The following is an 18,784-nucleotide window of genomic DNA, read 5'->3' as shown; positions in this document are numbered from 1 at the left end:
ACCACTTCAGCCCAGGTTCATTCCCTGGTCTGGGAACTGAGATCCTATATCAAGCCACTGCATGCAAAGGCCAAAAAATATATATACATAAAATTTTTAAATAAATAATTTTAAAAATTAAAAATTTAGAAAACAATTAAAAAACAAAAAGTATGAGTGGTTACCATTGAGAGGTGAAACTAGGAGAACAAAGAGGTAAGAGGCTTTTTATTTCATTTGATTGCTTTTTTTTTTTTACATTTTTGGCCACACGCGGCATATGGAAGTTCCCAGACCAGGGATGGAATCCAAGCAACAGCTGCAACTTAGGCCACAGCTATGGCAATGCCAGATCCTTAACCCACTATGCCACAGTGGGAATGCCAATATAGTTTACTATTTTTTTTTTCTTGAAATGCTCATTTATTTATTTTTTTTTCAATGAATTTATCACATCTGTAGTTGCATAATGATCATCACAATCCAATTTCACAGGATTTCCATCCCACAAAACAAGCACATCCCCCCACCCCCTTTTTATACTATTTAAAAAAACTTTTTTAACTAGCTTTGCAAAACAAATCCTGGGATGTAAGGCACCACAGTTGCTGTCACTTTTTTTTTTGAAATATGGAAAACTTCACAAATTGCATGTCTATAGCATTCCAATTTAAGTATACGTGCTGCTGAAGCAAACACTCTACTGTTTAACTTTTGATGGGATATGAATACGTTTTTACCTTTACCTTATTTTAATATTACAACGGGTTTCAAGTTGGTTAGAATGTAAGTTATTTTTGTTTTTTCTTTTATACTCTTTTGTAATAAATGGCCTATGTTCTAAGAAGCTACTGAATGCCAAGCACTATGTTAGATGCTTGTGCATAAATTACCTCACTTCATCTAAAATACAACCCTGGGAAATAAACCTCCAGGTGAGGAATCTGGAGCTCAGAGAGATTAACGATGGTAAATGGAGAATGTAAACACCACACCAATATCTTTTAAAAAAACAAAGGTTCTTGGAGACAATACAAATAAAAAGAGGAAGATTAGAGTTTTACTTTAAAAGCTGAAACAAGGGCAAGGTAGGCAAACTATGGCCTCACGTCAAATCTGCCCCAATGCTTCTTTTTATAAATAATATTTTATTGAAAATAGCCACATCCATTAGTTTACATGTTTCCTACGCTGCTTTCAGAAACTAACTGGCCTCCGAAACCTTAAATATTTACTCTCTGGCCCTTTACAGAAAAGTCTGCTAATCCTGCATCAAGTACAAAAATTTATCAAGCTTAACTTCAAGGATGCAACTAAGTTTCAGCCAATGTGTTACCATAAAGAGAAACTTCATAAGAGAAACTGAAATTTAAATTTCACATTTATTTCTTTTGCTAATGTAAACATACTCCTACTGCAGAAAAATATATCCCTACTGCAGAACTATCCCTTCAGTAAAGTAATTATTTTTAAAAGCCTAAAGACTTTATTATCTTAAACAGTATCATTACCTTTGGATTGTGCATAACAATTGTCTCTCCACTTGGAAACTCTAATCTGCGATGCCACTGATTCGTGGTTACAGCTTTTTTATATTCAGCCTGCAATGTAAAAAATACACAATCCAGTTTGACAAATCTCTATCACATTAAGAAAAAGTGTAGGAAACAATTATAACCATGATAACAATAAAAACAGCAATAATAGCAGCACTCATGTACTAACCGGTTACCATACTTACTGTCCCTTTATATACAGTACCTCAGTTAATTAACTGCTCTCAATAACTGCTAAATAATATTCTCCTCATTACATGGAGATGAAAACCAAGATCTAGAGAGTATACTAACTTCCTAGGGCTGCCATAACAAAGTACCACAAACTGAGTGGCTTATAAAAACAGAAAGGATTGCCTTACGGTTCTGGAGGCCATGTGTCAGCAGAGCCACATTCCTTCTGAAACCTGTAGGGAACTCCTTTCTCACCTCTTCCTGGCTCCTGGAGGTCTGTAAGCAGGTTTTAGTGCTGATGGCTTACAGGTGCACCAGGCCAATCCTCTACTTGGACCCGGCCTTCTCCATCTGTGTCTGTCTTAACAAGGGTGTCTTCTTCTAAGGACATCAGTCATATTGAATTAAGAGGCTGACCCTACCATCTCATCTTAACTAATTATATCCGGAACTACCCTATTTCCAAATAAAGTCACATTCTGAGGTACTAGGGTTAAGACATCAACCTGTCTTTTTTTGGGGAGGGACACAATTTGGCTGCTAGCAGCCACTTTCAGTTCACAGCTGCCCAAGCTCTCACAGTGATCACAGTGGTAGGAGCAAAAGCAGAACTGTGGTTCATTCCCACCACAACTTTCTGACCCAAAGACTTCACTGTCCATCCATTTTCTTACTGTTCCTCCAGAGACACTATTCTTCTTTCTATAGGGCCAGAGTCTGAGGGTCCCTTGGAGAGAGATCAAAGATGAGGTAAGGGGAACCTCTGATACACCCACTGTCCGAAGTCTTTTTTAAGAATTATTAATAGCGAGGGCACAGTCTTTAGGGCATCAGCTTGCTGTGGCCTCCTTTGCCTGACAAAGCAATCAAGTTTTTAAAAAAAAAAAAAAAAAAAAGAGGAGTTCCCATCATGGCTTAGTGGTTAACGAATCCAACTAGGAACCATGAGGTTGTGGGTTCGATCCCTGGCCTTGCTCAGTGGGTTAAGGATCTGGCATTGTCGTGAGCTGCTGTGTAGGCCGCAAACGTGGCTCAGATCCCGCATTGCTGTGGCTCTGGTGTAGGCCGGCGGCTAAGCTCCAATTAGACCCCCTAGCCTGGGAACCTCCAGATTCTGTGGGTGCAGCCCTAAGAAGCCAAAAAAATTTAAAATAAAATAGTAACTGATTGGCAATCTTGTCAAAATAGAAGTGGTTCTTTTGGTCTCCTGGGCAGTCATTCCATGACAATTCTTTCCCATCAGTCTTTATCCAGTTGACCCTCTTTCCTTGCTGCTTTTAAAATTTTTTTAAATATATTTATCTATAACTTTTATTTTTACTTCATTTTTTTTTAATTTTTTGCTTTTTAGGACCGAACCCACGGCATGCGGAGGTTCCCAGGCTCGGGGGTCAAATCAGAGCTGCCGCTGGGAGTACACCACAGCCACAGCAACTCAGGATCCAAGCCATGTCTGCAACCTACACCAAAGATGGCAATGCCGGATCCTTAACCCACTGAAAGAGGCCAGGGATTGAACCTGTGTCCTCATGGATGCTAGTCAGATTCGTTTCCACTGAGCCACAATGGGAGCTCCTATTTATAATTTTTAAAAGATCACAAACAAAAATGTTAAAGTTTCACCATCTTAAGAACTATTTTCACCTCTTCATTTCCCTTTCAATCCAGAGCTTTATAATGTATCTTGTCTGGTAGAGAATGTTTTCATACATCGTTCTTCAAAATGGGTCTTGGTTCCTGGAATTTTGACCTCCCACATAAAATTTAGGAACAGTTTGCAAACTTTACCCAAAAAACCTTGATGTAATTTTGATCGGGATTCCATAAAATTTATAAAACAATTTGGGAAGAACTGACGTTTTTATTACATTGAGACTGTGCACCTATGAACATAATAGTTTGCTCTGTTTCTTTGAGGTCATCTTTTACATCCCTCAATTCTGTTACTTTCTCTCCATAAAGTTCATACATATCTTTCATTGGGCTTTTTTCCTACTTAGCAAGTAGTTTTGCTCATGTTATAGTCTTTTTTTATCATGGTTTCTAATTGGTTATTCCTATTGTATAGGAATGGTATTAATTTGTACATACTGATTTTATATCCACAAACTGGCTAAACTCTTAAATTGGTGCTAATGGCATTTCTAGAGGTTCCCCTGGTTTCTACATAGACATTCATGTCATCATTAAAGGTGTTTTTTGCTTCCAACTCTTTTCTTGTTTTGCCTCAGGGATCTGATGGGACAGGATCACTGACAATACTAGCAGTATATATGATTCTCATCTTCTCAGTGGCTTTCTCGTTTCCTAACTCCTCTGCCTCTTCCCTGAGCTGGTCTGCATTTCCTAGAAGCTCCCAAAGTTAAGAAACAACCACATGCTATTGAGATGGTAAGTACATGAATTCTACCCTCAAAGCCTGTGTCACCCATTTATAATCAAATACAGTTAAGAGAAAGTATTTACTTTCCAGTGCTGCTTAGACTGGAAAGTATATACCGTAGCTTCAAAACAATTAAGACTAAACATTCAGCCTTGAAACATTATACCTTCAGTAGGGGTCCCACCAAAGATACCAAAAATTATAGCACATGTTTGTTCATTTGTTTACTTAATTATTTAAGTCTAAAATTAAGCTAGAGGAGTTCCTGTCGTGGCGCAGTGGTTAACGAATCCGACTAGGAACCATGAGGTTGCGGGTTCGCTCCCTGCCCTTGCTCAGTGGGTTAACGATCCGGCGTTGCCATGAGCTGTGGTGTAGGTTGCAGACGCGCCTCGGATCCTGCGTTGCTGTGGCTCTGGCGTAGGCCGGTGGCTACAGCCCCGATTCAACCCCTAGCCTGGGAACCTCCATATGCCGCGGGAGCGGCCCAAGAAATAGCAACAACAACAACAACAACAACAACAACAACAACAACAAAAAGACAAAAGACAAAAATAAATAAATAAATAAATAAAATAAAATAAAATTAAGCTAGAGATATCAGTCTTCCTTTCATACTTTATTCCTTATTCAAATAATTGAAATTATGTTTTAGGAGACTGGCGCTTCCTAACATTTGGTGTTCCTAAGAACGAAATTAACTTTATGCCTTCTTTTCAGTCTTTGCTCTTCTTAGCTGGGTTCTGACTCTGCTCTAAAACAGTGTTTTTCCAACTTTGGGTCATGACAAGTAATAAATTGTAAAAGTTATGTTTTAAATGAAAGAGAAAAGATCAAAGTGAATGCCACCTAGTGGGGGTAAGTGCTGTTTCAGGGACTTCTGCATTTAGTGGTGTGTTTAATCTGGCTCACACCAGCTCATAAGAGCTGATCACACAACTAACTCTTCCCAATTCCTTGTCCAGTTACATCATGTTGATAGTTTAAAACTTGCCGTGATAGAAGTATGTATACCAGGGAAATGAGCAAATGCTTTAAATCAGGGCCTTTTTTCCCTGGAGAACCAGGTTGCCAAACACCACTATTTCTGATAAATAAATATGCATACAGATGCATGCGTATGTGTGTATACAAAAAATGTATATACTAAATCTCAATGCAAAATGTATTCTTACCATTGACTGAACTGAAAAAAAATTTTTGAGGTAGTTCCCTTCGTGGCTCAGTGGTTAACAAACCTGACTAGAAACCATGAGGCTGCAGGTTTCAGCCCTGGCCTCACTCAGCGGGTTAAGGATCGGCATTGCCGTGAGCTGTGGTGTAGGTCACAGATGCAGCTCAGATCTTGCATTGCTGTGGCTGTCGTAGGCCAGTAGCTGTGGCTCCCATTCAACCCCTAACCTGGGAACTTCCATATGCCACAGGTACAGCCCAAAAAAAAAGAAAAAAAAAATTTGAAGCCTCTGTTCTCAACAAGAGTCTTTCCAATTTACTTAGCCCCAACTAACATCTGCTTACTTTAGGCCTATACTCATCTTTTCATATTTAATTGGTTATAGGATAGTACTTCATAGTCATACTATAAAGGTTAATATTTCTAGGGCAGGTACAATTGACAATGCCAAAGAATTACATTTACAAATTTTCTTTTCAAAAAGCAAAATACTCCAGAAAAAGTTTGTACCACTATTATTGTTAGAAAAATACGTATATAAAGAACAGTCTAAGAAAACACTTTTATTTCATTCTATTTATTTATTTATTTATTTGTCTTTCTGCCTTTTCTAGGGCCGATCCCGAGGCATATGGAGATTCCCAGGCTAGGGGTCTAATCGGAGCTTAGCCGCCGGCCTACACCACAGCCACAACAACTCGGGACCTGAGTCGCGTCTGCAACCTACACCACAGCTCACAGCAACGCCAGATCCTTAACCCACTGAGCAAGGCCAGGGATCGAACCCGCAACCTCATGGTTCCTAGTCAGATTTGTTAACCATTGTGCCACAACGGGAACTCCTAAGAAAATATTTTTAAATGTGGAATTTGATTTGAAAGGATGACAAGATTGTGATATTTTAATTTTTCATTTTAATTTTTGCTTTTTAGGGCCACAGCTACAGCATATGGAAGTTCCCAGGCTAGGAGTGCAATCAGAGCTGCAGCTGCCAGCCTACACCAAAGCCACAGCAACATGAGATCTGAGCCATGTCTTCAACTTACACCACAACTCACAACAACACCAGATCCTTAACCCACTAAGGGATCAAATTTAGGTCCTCACCGATGATAGTCGGGTTCATTACCACTGAACCATGATGAGAACACCCAAGATTGTGATTTAATTTTTTCTTATTTCTATTAATTATATTATTATGTTCTTCAAGGACAAAAGATACTTAGTAATTAATAGTCAATTGTTAAATTTCTCAGCTCTTAAACAGGATATAAGGCCAAGTCCTCACTTGTATGTTTCAAAATATGAATCTATGGAAGATTAGCATTTTAGAGGTCCTTTTTAATGTTAATATTAGTATTATTTTAATGTTTAATGTTAGTGTTGGTTACACAAGTTTTAGTAATACATTAAAAAATAGTTACTAGGAGTTCCCATTGTGGCCTTACTCAGTGGGTTAAGGATCCGGCGTTGCTGTGGCTGTGGTGTAGGCCGGCAGCAACAGCTCTGATTGGACCCCTAGCCTGGGAACCTCCTTATGCTGCAGGTGCGGCGCTAAAAAGACCAAAAAAAAAAGATAACTGAAAAATGTTCTCTATTTCATTTCCCATGTATGCAGATGAATTCATCTATTTCAAATACTCAATACTCAACTATTAAGAGAATTATAACAAGAAATTAATACAATTACATAAAACAATATTAGCCATCAGTTTTAAATGGTTAAAAAAGTCTCATGACATTTGTTTCTATTCTTGCATTTATTTTCATAAACCAGAAGTTAATTTCAAGACTTCTGAGTATAAATTTGAAAAGCATTCATATGCCTGGCATGTGCTGTCAACAGCAGATCCCAGAAGCCTAGGTTCTTCTGAAGGCTTGATACAAGCACCTCATTCGTGATGCACCCCTGAAAAACATCCTATCTTTAGACCCTGAGGCCACAATTAGCACTTCATAGAAGATGACAACACTTAAAAAGCGATCTTCTTTGCAAACAAGATCAAAACAGACTTTCAGGTAAAGACTCCTCTGCAGAGAGCAGTGTTACATGAGGCTCAGATGTATACAGTCTATGCGTTTTAAAGAAAAGCATAAAGGAAAAAAGCCCACGTACCTCTAGTTTTTCACTGAACTCCTCTGTATAGGGAATAAATCTGCTATCTGTGTCCCCTTTGTAAAACCAAGTGCAGCGCCTCACTTCAGCTGGCTCCTCTTCCCAGTACACGGCTTTCCGCATGCGGTCATAGAGGTAAACGTCATAGCGCCCTCCATCGGTGCCTAGAACCACACTCTCAGGGTCTGGCTGGACTGGAGCACAAAGTCCACATTTTAACTCAAGTTACCAGGTATTTTAAAAGCAATAAATAATCAATAGGGTGACTCATCTATACCTAAAGACAAAGAACTACAAGGCTCATTTTGGTTCAAAAATATAAGTTTAAGGAGTTCCCATCATGGAGCAGTGGAAACGAATCTAACCAGGAACCATGAGGACTCAGGTTCGATCCCTGGCCTCGCTTAGTGGGTTAAGGATCCAGCACTGCCATGAGCTGTGGTGTAGGTTGCAGATGCAGCTCAGATCTGGCGTTACTGTGGCTGTGGTGTAGGCCAGCGCCTACAGCTCCAATTAGACCCCTAGCCTGGGAACCTCCATGTGCCGCAGATGTGGCACTAAAAAGACAAAAAAAAAAAATGTTTTCTAGGAGGTTCCCATGGGGCTCAGCAGTAACAAACCTGACTAGTGTCCATGCTACAGCTCCAATTTGACCCCTAGCCTAGGACCTTCCATATGCCACAGGTGTGGCCCTAAAAAAAAAAAACAGAAAATGCTTTATAAATGCTCGAATGGCTATAAACAAATAAGGAAAATAAGAAAACTGTCACCACAGAGGTTCGGAATGGGGATGCTATAAAACTGGGCTGTGATGATCACTGTACAACTACAAATGTAATAAAATTCATTGAGTTAAAAAAAAAGGGGGGGGGGGTGGAGTTCCTGTTGTGGCCCACCGGTAACAAACGCAACCAGTATCTGTGAGGACGTGGGTTCCCTGGCCTCACTCAGTGGGTTGGGGATCCGGCATTGCCATGAGGTGTGGTGCAGGTCACAGACACGGCTTGGATCCTGCACTACAGGAGTTGTGGTGTAGGCTAGCAGCCACAGCTCTGATTCGACCCCTAGCCTGGGAACATCCATATTCCTCAAATGCAGCCCTAAAAAGATCCAAAAAAAAAAGAGAGAGAAAACTGTCACCTGCGTTATATGAACTATTCTGTTCTTGGATTTAAAATACCTTTAAACAAACAAACAAAATTACTAAAACATTTCTTCAAATACCTTGCTCAAATAACTCAGGAATTATATTACTATCATCTTAAGGTACTGAGGCTGGTGGGCTCTATAAGGATTAAAATATTTGACATTCATTAAAAAGTAGGCCATGGATAAAAGCCCTTCCTTCCTCTTTTCCTAAAATCAGACACAATTTCCCTGGTGGTCTAGTGGTCAGGACTCAGTCCCTTCACCCCTAAAGCCCAGGTTCAATCCCTAGTCTGGGAACTGAGATCCCACATCAACCCACTGCATGCCACAACCAAAAAAAAAAAATTTGACTAAAATCATATACAAATGATGCAGGATCCATGCTTACCTGAATTATAGATTTTCTCAAGATTCAAAGAGTCAAACACACTGAAAGGCATCCAGAGTTGTTTGTATTCTACCTCCTTGCAGTAAAACCAGTGGGGTTGGACAGGTTCATATTGGTTTTGAAGTAGAAAAGGAGGTGGCACTTGCACAGAGGGACCAGGAGGTCTAGCAGGTGCCTGCTGCTGGGTTGGAGGGGACAATCCTGACTGCACTGCAGGAGGAATCTGGAGGGGACAAAAAGTTAGGACCACCTTGTCAGTCCAAAGGAACAATTTTGTATATGCTTCAGACCCAAACTGACTTAGTAATAACTATACTAAATATATCTCTAGACAGCTATTTAATAACTAGGTGCCAAAACAACTAAAATTTTTAAAAAATCTAACACAACCCCAAATCAGTTGCAAAGTAAACAGGACCTTCTCACACTGATGACAAAGTAAACTACCACCTTTATAGAAATCAATCTAGTAATGTGTCTCCTGTGATTTAACCTTTAAAACATGCATATTCCAGAAGTTCCTGTGTGGCACACTGGGCTAAGGACAGCATTGCCTTAGCCGTGCCATGGGTTGCAACCACAGATCAGGTTCAATCCCTGTCCAAGGAGTTTCTACATGCCACAGGTGTAGCAAAAAAAAAAAAAAAAGTGCCATTCCATTTCTAAGACTTCATCCTAAAGATATAACAGTAAAAATTTACCCACAAAGATGTATACCAAAAGGTTATTTATAATAGACAATCACCAAAACAATCTAAATGTCTAACAGAAACCTGATTAAATAAATCATCTTATACTCAAATCTAGAATTCACTAGCACCATTAAAAATGTTTTTAGAGGGGGTTCCCATTGGGCTCAGCAGATTATGAATTCGACTAGTATCCATGAGGATACAGGTTAGATCCCTGGCCTTGCTCAGTAGGTTAAGGATCCAGCATTGCCATGAGTTATGGTATAGGTCACAGACACAGCTCAAATCCCATGGTGCTGTGGCTGTGGTTAGGCTGGCATCTGCAGCTCCGATATGACCCCTAGCCTGGGAATCTCCATATGCCATGGGTGCGGCCCTAAAAAGTAAGCAAGCAAGCAAGAAGAAAGGAAGAAATGTTTTAGAAAAAAAACTTAACGGAGTTCCCGTCGTGGCGCAGTGGTTAACGAATCTGACTAGGAACCATGAGGTTGCGGGTTCGCTCCCTGCCCTTGCTCAGTGGGTTAACGATCCGGCGTTGCCGTGAGCTGTGGTGCAGGTTGCAGATGCGGCTCAGATCCCGCGTTGCTGTGGCTCTGGTGTAGGCTGGTGGCTACGGCTCCGATTATACCCCTAGCCTGGGAATCTCCATATGCCGCAGGAGTGGCCCAAGAAATAGCAAAAAGACAAAAAGAAAAGAAAAAAACTTAACTTCTAAAATATGTTCATTAAAAAACACGTATTATGTTTGTCTAGAAAAAAACTACAAATTTGTCTAGAAAAAAGCTAAGAAAGACATAAAGTAAAAACAAGCTTTTCTAGTGGCAATTTTTATTCATTTGGCTATTCTCATTTTTCAAATTTTTTGCACTGAAACTACCTTTAAAATCAGAATACAATTTTTTAAAATTTTTTATTAAAAATCATTTCAAGGAGTTCCCATCGTGATTCTGGGGTCATGAACCTGACTAGTATCCATGAGGATGCGGGTTCGAGCCTCAGTGAGCTAAAGGATCCAGCGCTGCCATGAGCTGTGGTGCAGGTCACAGACACGGCTTGGATCCCGGGTTGCTGTGGCTGTGGTGTAGGCTGGCAGCTACAACTCTGATTCAACCCCTGGCCTGGGAACTCCCATATGCCTCAGGTGCAACCTTAAAAAGACCAAGAAAAAAAAAAAATTTCAAAATATTAACTTAACTTAGGCCGATAACTATACTGTGGTTATATAAAATAATATCCTTATTCTTAAGAAAGACACACTAAAGTATCTAAGAGTAAAGAATCATAATATACTTAACTGACGTTCAAATGTTTTCCCCCCACAAACTGTACATGCACAGAGTGAGAAAGGAAGGCAGGGAGGGAGGTGGAGAGAGGATGCTCCGACAGGTGCATGTTCACAAATGAGAGAAAAAATGAGGTAAAACATTCATGAGGTAAATCTGGGTAGAGTACTGGGGTATTCTCTGTCCTATTATTTTCACAACTTTTCTTTATACATTGAATTAACATTTTAAAAAAAAGTTTTTGTGTGTCTTTTTAGGGCCAGACCCGCAGCATATGGAAGTTCCCAGGCTAGGGGTCAAATTGGAGCTGCAGCTGTTGTCCTACACCATAGCCTCAGCCACTTGACATCTGAGCCATGTCTCTGACCTACCTTACAGCTCATGGCAACGCTGGATCCAAACCCACTGAGCAAGGCCAGGGATCAAACCCACTGGATCCTAGCTGGATTCATTAACCACTGAGCCACGATGGGAACTCCCATCATTTTTAACCTTCTTAATTATATTTTCAAAATTTCATCAGCAAACAAAGAATACTAACTTATATCACATTCTATGAACCTGGTTACTATCCAACATGCTGAAATCCAATATTACCAAGAGTTTGTATACTGGTGTGATTTAAATTATGGTAAAATGGAGCCCATTCTCTACCCTCAAAAGAGCACTCACGTTATACCCTGTGTGCCCCACTGGCTGGGTTCTTAATTCTTCCTTTCAATCATTTCCCCTTTTTTGATTCAGTTTACCCCCCTTTGGAAATCAGCTGAATAATCAGTGGGGGAAAAAGCATAAGGGAATTTCATAAAATTTACCCAACGCAAAAGTTATTCCATCATTCCCCTGAGATAGAGCTTGTCTGTCTAGATTCAAACTCCATAAATAAATAAAAGAAATTATTAATTTTAGTCCCACCCAGTAATTGAGTATTCTGATTGAATAGTGTAATTTAAAATGAAGGGGGAAAAAAAAGGCACAGTGGCAGTGGCACCATCTTGGGAGCGCTGGGACCCAGGTTCGATCCCTAGCCCAGCATAGTGGCTTGGGGATCTGGCGTTGCTGCCTCTGCAGCTCGGGTCACGGTTGCAGCTCAGGTCACAGTTGCAGCTCGGATCTGATCCCTGGCCCAGGAACTCATGTGCCACGGGGCGTCCAAGAAATTAAAAAAAAATTTTTAAATAAAAATGAGAAGCTGGCAGTCTGTTAATAATTGTTTTGACTCTCATATGTCTCTAGATGACATTTATTATTGGTATCTTATATTAATATCTGGAACTACCGGCATGTGGTTAACTCATTAAAATCAATTACTATTTCCATAACTAGATTATATTAAAATATGAACCATTTAATGAGCTACCTTTAAAAGATTACTTCAAAAAAATAAAATAAAATGGGAGATCCCATCGTGGCTCAGTGGTTGACGAGCCTGATTAGTATCCATGAAGATTCGGGTTCAACCCTGGCCTTGCTTAGTGGGTTGGGGATCTGGCGTTGCCACGAGCTGTGGTGTAGGTCGCAGACGCAGCCCAAATCCCACGTTGCTGTGGCTTTGGCATAGGCCTATGGCTGCAGCTCTAATTGGACTCCTAGCCTGGGACCCTCCAAATGCCATGGGTGTGGTCCTAAAATGACCAAAAAAAAAAAAAAAAGATTGTTTACTTTGAAGCATGTAGTTTACAAAAAATACCTTCTGAAAAATAACTTGTCATCATATAGATTAGTAAAAACAGTGTTTTTAAAGACATAGGTTAAGATAAGAGAGAGATTAAAAATTACAGTGAATAACTAGGATATAAGAACACATCCATACCGGTGGCAAAGATCCTGGAGGCATCTGGTACATCTGAACAGGGGGTCCAGTGGGTGGAGGATGGGGAGGATGGGCTGGCGGTTGGCACTGCTGCAGCTGTGGTGGTGTAATATAAGGATTAGCCCTGCTGCTCACAGCTGTGTGGCGATATGGATTGTATCCTTGTTGGGGTGTTCCTTGGGGTGGGCTCCCAAAATTGGAAGGAGGGAGACTACTAGGCTGAGAAGGCAGATAAGTATTTATTCCCATCTGTGAAGAAGGTGGAGCACCATACTGAGCCTTGGAAATGGATGGTGAAAACGCATTTGACACATCTTGGGATCCGGTCGTAAAAGGGAGAGCAGTTGGGGGCTTGGAGAATGCTGCCTGTCCAGCCGATGTGGCCGCAGTTGTTAACGGTGACTGTCCAATATTCCCAAAAGGATCACTACTGCTTGATACCTGAGAGAAGTAACTAAATGTCTGTGGGGTAGACGTGTGAGCAGAAGTCTGACCAAGGAAGCTGTCCTCCTCACCCACATCTGTGGAATCCTCTGAAAGGGAACGGAAGGGAACAAGGTTTAAAGGTAAGCTCCCACTCTGTAGATCAGAGTCTATGCAGCAGATCTAACAATTATACCTCTATTCTGTTGTTCAAACTTACGTTTCTGCATTACAGACAAAAATGAAAAACTTTTTTTCTTTGAAAACTTTTCTTTGAAATGAAAAACTAGAAAATGTGAGTAAGAAACAACCAAAGGAGAGGGGAAAAATAATAACTTATTCCTAAAGCCCATCTCCCAGAGACGATCACTGAACACTGACAATGTTATGGTATATTATATGTTATGTAGACATATTTGTATATAGAAGAAGTTTTTAAAAATGGAAACAAAATCTCCGCCTGCTGTTTTTTTCTTTTTGGCCCACCTGCAGCAAACACACGTTTCCAGGCCAGGGACTGAACCTGCGCCACAGCAGCAACCTGAGTCACTGCAGTGACAATACTGGATCCTTAGCCCACTGCACCTATACCTACTATTTTTTTACATGTTATTTCGAATGCTGTTTTTTCTGGTAAGAAATAATTCAAATATTATTCCACAACCCAAATACACATAACTTTATTTCTAGAGTAATGATAAGAAACTAAAGTACACATATTAACTCTGTTGACAAGAAGGGGTGTGTCACAGCTCTTACCTACAAAGCCCTCATTGTACAAGTGAATACGTGGTATTTGTATTCCTGAGGCAAAGTAGGCCAACCATTAATTGCCATCCCTGAAACCAGTATCACAACCAGACACTCAATAGAGAATGCCCAATCACTAGAAAAGTCATTTTCTAACCAAGGGACGTTCTCCTCACTTCCCTTTGCCCAACTTGATCTTCGCTGTAGGTATAATCAGCACCAAACTATTTATCCTCTCTTCTACCACCTAGTTATAAAATAAAAACATTTTCCTTCTACACAACCTTGAAAGTTCACACACATCAATGTAACTAAGATACTCCACTGTTCAAAATACTCTTCTGAGGAGTTCCTACTGTGCTGCAACAGGATTGGTAGCATCTCTGGAGCGCTGGGATGTAGTAATGACCCAGCCCAGCACAATGGGTTAAGGATCCAGTGCGGGACAGGTCACAAATGTGGGACAGATCTAATCCCCAGCTCGCCCTGGCCTGGAAACTCCATGTGCTCCGGGGTGGCCAAAAAAAAAATGGAAAAAAAAAAAAAAAACTCCTCTGAGTTGTTTCTTTGAAACTGAAAATATCACTTCCTATAAGGCCCTCTGTCTGCTTGTATTATTCTGCTTTTCTGAAACATTTCTGCTTCCTGCCCTCTCTTTCCAGTCACTTGAACTTCACTTGGACTCATATTTCTTAGTTCTCAACATTTAAAAGCAGGAAGGAGTTCCCTGGTGGCTCAGCAGGTTAAGGATTCAGCTTTGCCACTGCTATTCAGGTCACTGTTATGGCTCGGGTTCGATCCCTGGCCCACGAACTTCCACAGGCCACAGGTATGGCCAAAACACAAAAATAAAAAATAAAAGAAGGGGGAAAAAAAATCTCTGTGGTGTCTTCCATTCTTTAACACAATTTGAGATCAACTTGATCCAAGAAATTTTTTTCTGATGAGCATCAATGGCAAATGAAATACTGACCTCAACAAGCTGCCAGCCTCACCTCAGGGGCACTTTCTAATTACACGTGAACACATCTGGCATCCAGACTCAACTTTAATGAGCACCTGTGTACCTGTGATGCTCCCAACTCTGTCTCGAACCGAGACTGATCTCACGCATCCCAGAACCTATTTTCCAACTGCTTCCTCAATACTCGGTTGTCAGGCAAACATACCTCAAACTTAGTAAGCCTGAACTGAATTTGTCCTCCGAACTGGCCCTCTCCATATGCTCCTTGCTATCTCAAAGGATGTTTGCCAACATCCATCCACTCAAAACAGAGACCTCCTGTCTCAGACTCCTCCCTCGCCCTCATACCCTGCATTTAATCATCCAGTTTCTCATTAAAGAAATATGTCCAGAGTACTGATTATACGCCAGGTGGAGACAGGTCTCAGAGCTAAACACAACAGAGAGAAGGGGCCTCTGCCCCAGAGAGTCCAGGCCCCGGTGAGTCACAAAGTCCCAACAATCTGTTGGTGTAAATGTCTCTCCCATTGTTGTCTGCTCTTCACAGCCAGTGTGGCTCTGACCAGGGCTAGAATGCCACCAGCTCCAGCCTTACTTAAAACCACCTCCAGTATGACAGCTCTTGCTACAGTCAGCTTTACTCTGATGCAAACTCAGAAAACTCCAGTCTTTCTGAAAGATACCTCTGACTTCACTACCTTTTGAAAATCCTTGGAGTTCCCGTTGTAGCTCAGTAGTTAACAAATCTGACTAGCATCCATGAGGACACAGGTTCTATCCCTGGCCTCACTCAGTGGGCTAAGGATCAGGCGTTGCCATGAGCTGTGGTGTAGGTCGCAGACAAGGCTCGGATCTGACATTGCTCTGGCTGTGGCGTAGGCTGGCAGCTATAACTCCAATTCCACCCCTAGCCTGAGAACCTCCAATGCACCAGGTGTGGCCCTAAAAAGCAAAAAATTAAAAAATAACTATAACAAAATAAAAAATCCTTCAGGGCACCCCACACCCCATAGCATGAACCACAAATTCCTCAGTATGGTATATGAGGCCCTTGGTGATCCAGTCACCACTGACCACTTGAGCCACTCCCCTGTACTCACTCTGGTCACACAGATCCACGAAGGGGCGGGGGAAGGGTCAGAGAGGAAAGAGCTGGGGATGGACTGAGAATTTGAGCACCTACCACTAATGTGCATGTTTTCTCCAGACTTTTATATACGCCTGTCTCTCAAGACTCCCTCATTTTTCTTTCTTCTTTTTTTTGTTTTTTTTTTTTTGTTTTTGGCCACACTCGCAGCACACAGAAGTTCCTAGACCAGGAATCAAACCCGATCCACAGCAGTAACCTGAACCACAGCAGTGATAACACCAAGTCCTTAACCACTAGGCCACCCAGGGACCTACAAGACTCACTAAATTCTATGTATCCTCCATCACTTAGCTCAAGAAGCACCTCCTCTGTGAGTCCCTAAAGGCCTGAGGGATGTCCTCTTGGCCAGCCTGACAGCCACAGCTCTCATAGCAGCCTAGCAATCCCTTTCCTAGCTATCACAATTACATACAATTATGTACACATGCAGTTCCTGCTGTGGTGCAATGGGATCGGCAGCCTCTTGGGAGCACGGGGACACAGGTTCAATCCCCAGCCCAGCACCGTGGGTTAAGGATCCGGTGATGCCACAGTGGCAGCCTAGGTGGCAACTGCAGCTCAGATCTGATCCCTGGCCAGGGAGCTCCAATTACTTACAGAGCTGGTTACAGTATGTCTGTATATACTGTACAGTCAGTAAGGGCGAGGCTATCTGCTCCTCTGTGCCTCCCTGACATCTGGAACAGGGCCTGGCAAGCAAGCTGCTCGATCCAGGTTGGCTGAATTAAGTTGCTTTCTGCGTGTCTCCTTCACTGACATGATTAACTTTGCTTCCAATGTGACAGGTTTTCCTTCTGTCTCTGGAAATTCTCTGAATAGGCTTCTGATGACCGAATCTTTTTCTTCTTCTTCTTCTTTTTTTTTAGGGCTGCACCTGTGGCATATGGAAGTTTCCAAGCTAGGGGTTGAATAGGGTTGCAGCTGCCAGCCTATGCCACAGCCACAGGAACGCCAGATCCTTAACCCACTGAGCGAGGCCAGGGATTGAACACTCATCCTCATGGATGCTAGTCAGGTTCTTAACCTGCTAAGTCCTAAAGGGAACGCCCTCAAATCTTTTCTAAGAGTAGAAAAATATTTGCTAACAAAATTTGCATTCTAAAAATTAATTTTCTTATTAAAATAATAAACTACCTCCAAGAAACAATAGTTTTCAGGACAAGAAAGTTATGCTGCACTTGACAAGGAAAATGTTTAGCATTTACTGATAGTAAAAGACACAAACAAAACATTATACAACAAGGAGGAAGATGGGCATGACCCAAACATTTGTGAAGTAGAGGATGACATGAAAATCTCATGTATGGCCTTATTTATTCCTGAAATCTCTCAAAGCATTCTGCTCCAGCAAACACCTGGCACTTCACCAAACATGGCAATGTCAAACCTTTCAGCCACACTATCAAAATAAGACATTACATGTTCCTGATTCTCATCCTTTGATTCACTCATTAATTTCCTATTGAAAAAATTGGTCTACAGCATACCAGGCACTGCTCTAGGTATAAGTTCCTACTCTCATGAAGCTTACATACTAGTGGGATAAAATAAACAAATATGTGTACATGTCAGGTGGTGATAAACACCAAGAAGGAACATTCAACAAGGGGAGGGAAACCACCATATATTGCTGCTTCCCGTTTGCCTTTCTTCACTTCTCCGTGAAACTTTCCTTAGTCTTCCAAGCAAGAATAAATTATTCAATGGGAAAACATTCAGCATTTTCTGAGGGCCTATGTGCTAGGCATAGATAAGTCATAGCTACAAACTACAGTCCAAATAGAGAGAAAGATGTTTATTTCGCAAACATTACATAACACTATATGCCTGACACTATATGCAGCGCTTTACAAAAATCAATGCACTTCTCATTACAGCCCTAGAAGGCTGTACATATATGGAAAATGAAGCACAGAGAGGTAAAGTAATATGCCTGAGGTCACACAGAGTTACTGGCAGGGCTAACGCTGGAACACGGTCCGTGTTCCTAAACACCAGCTCTGGGTTATGCCACATAACTGCTAAAAAGCAATCTCCCTAGACAATAATGATATGAACAAAAAGCTAAGGTGCACGTAGGAGCAGGGACCTTAGAGAACAAGCAAAAGTTCCTTAGAGAAAGTGATGCACTGCCTTGAAAGATGTGTTCTGTACCTCTACTTGGCAAATACTATGTGTCTATCCTAAGAGAGGGTAGCTAGCTGTCAGTCCTAGGAGATATCCTACTGTATCCTAGTAGAGGGGGCACTGTCTGTTTTCAGTCCCTGCAAACACCTGGCACACCACTAGGTGTTCATCAAAAATCTGTGGAACAATGCAGGAGTGGCCAGCACTCAGAACAGAGGGTTCCTTCGACAAAGAGCTTGGTTCCTGTCCCCAAGATCCCAAAGTCCCAAGCCACTCAAACCTGGCCAGTGATGCCCCTGGCAAGCTACCCAGAGGGTCGGATCCAGGCAGAAGGAAAACCTCCCGGCCGACCCTCTTTGCCCCACGCCCCCTGCTCACCTCCCCCCACACATTTGCCCCACCAGATCCCCCTCTCCTTACTACCTCCGGGCAAGAGCAAGGAGGCCGAGGCAGCGGCGGCTTGGGTGACCGGGATAAAGGGCACGTTGAAACTGAACTCCGTGGCCGAGGAGGAGAAGAGTAAGTTGGTGCCCGACGAAGACGCGGAGGCGGCGCCGCCACCACCGTTAGGTTTCCTCTCGGCCATGGCTGCAGCCCACCGTCCGTTACACGTCTCCAACTGGCCGGTGCCGCACCACCGGCCGGAAACCGAACACAGTCGGG

The 18,784-nt window shown here is 41.8% G+C and overlaps 1 protein-coding gene across 3 annotated transcripts in view; it reads right to left on the bottom strand.

The window, feature by feature from the left end:
• The window catches only part of SEC23IP (SEC23 interacting protein), a 50,815-nt gene extending 32,031 nt beyond the window's left edge, over nucleotides 1-18,784 (bottom strand). For all 3 annotated transcript variants that reach the window (XM_047760297.1, XM_047760295.1, XM_047760298.1), the window contains exons 1-5: nucleotides 18,545-18,784; nucleotides 12,708-13,240; nucleotides 8,920-9,142; nucleotides 7,383-7,576; nucleotides 1,491-1,580 (exon numbers count right to left, since the gene is read on the bottom strand). In XM_047760297.1, coding sequence (XP_047616253.1) covers nucleotides 1,491-1,580; nucleotides 7,383-7,576; nucleotides 8,920-9,142; nucleotides 12,708-13,240; nucleotides 18,545-18,707 — 1,203 coding nt within the window. In that variant the 5' untranslated portion in view covers nucleotides 18,708-18,784. The remainder of the gene's footprint in view (nucleotides 1-1,490; nucleotides 1,581-7,382; nucleotides 7,577-8,919; nucleotides 9,143-12,707; nucleotides 13,241-18,544) is intronic.

This window comes from Phacochoerus africanus, chromosome 15, assembly GCF_016906955.1.
Source record: "Phacochoerus africanus isolate WHEZ1 chromosome 15, ROS_Pafr_v1, whole genome shotgun sequence".
Classification (NCBI taxonomy): domain Eukaryota; kingdom Metazoa; phylum Chordata; class Mammalia; order Artiodactyla; family Suidae; genus Phacochoerus; species Phacochoerus africanus.
Note: the sequence above shows the minus strand (reverse complement) of the source record. Positions and strands in the feature narration are given on the sequence as shown.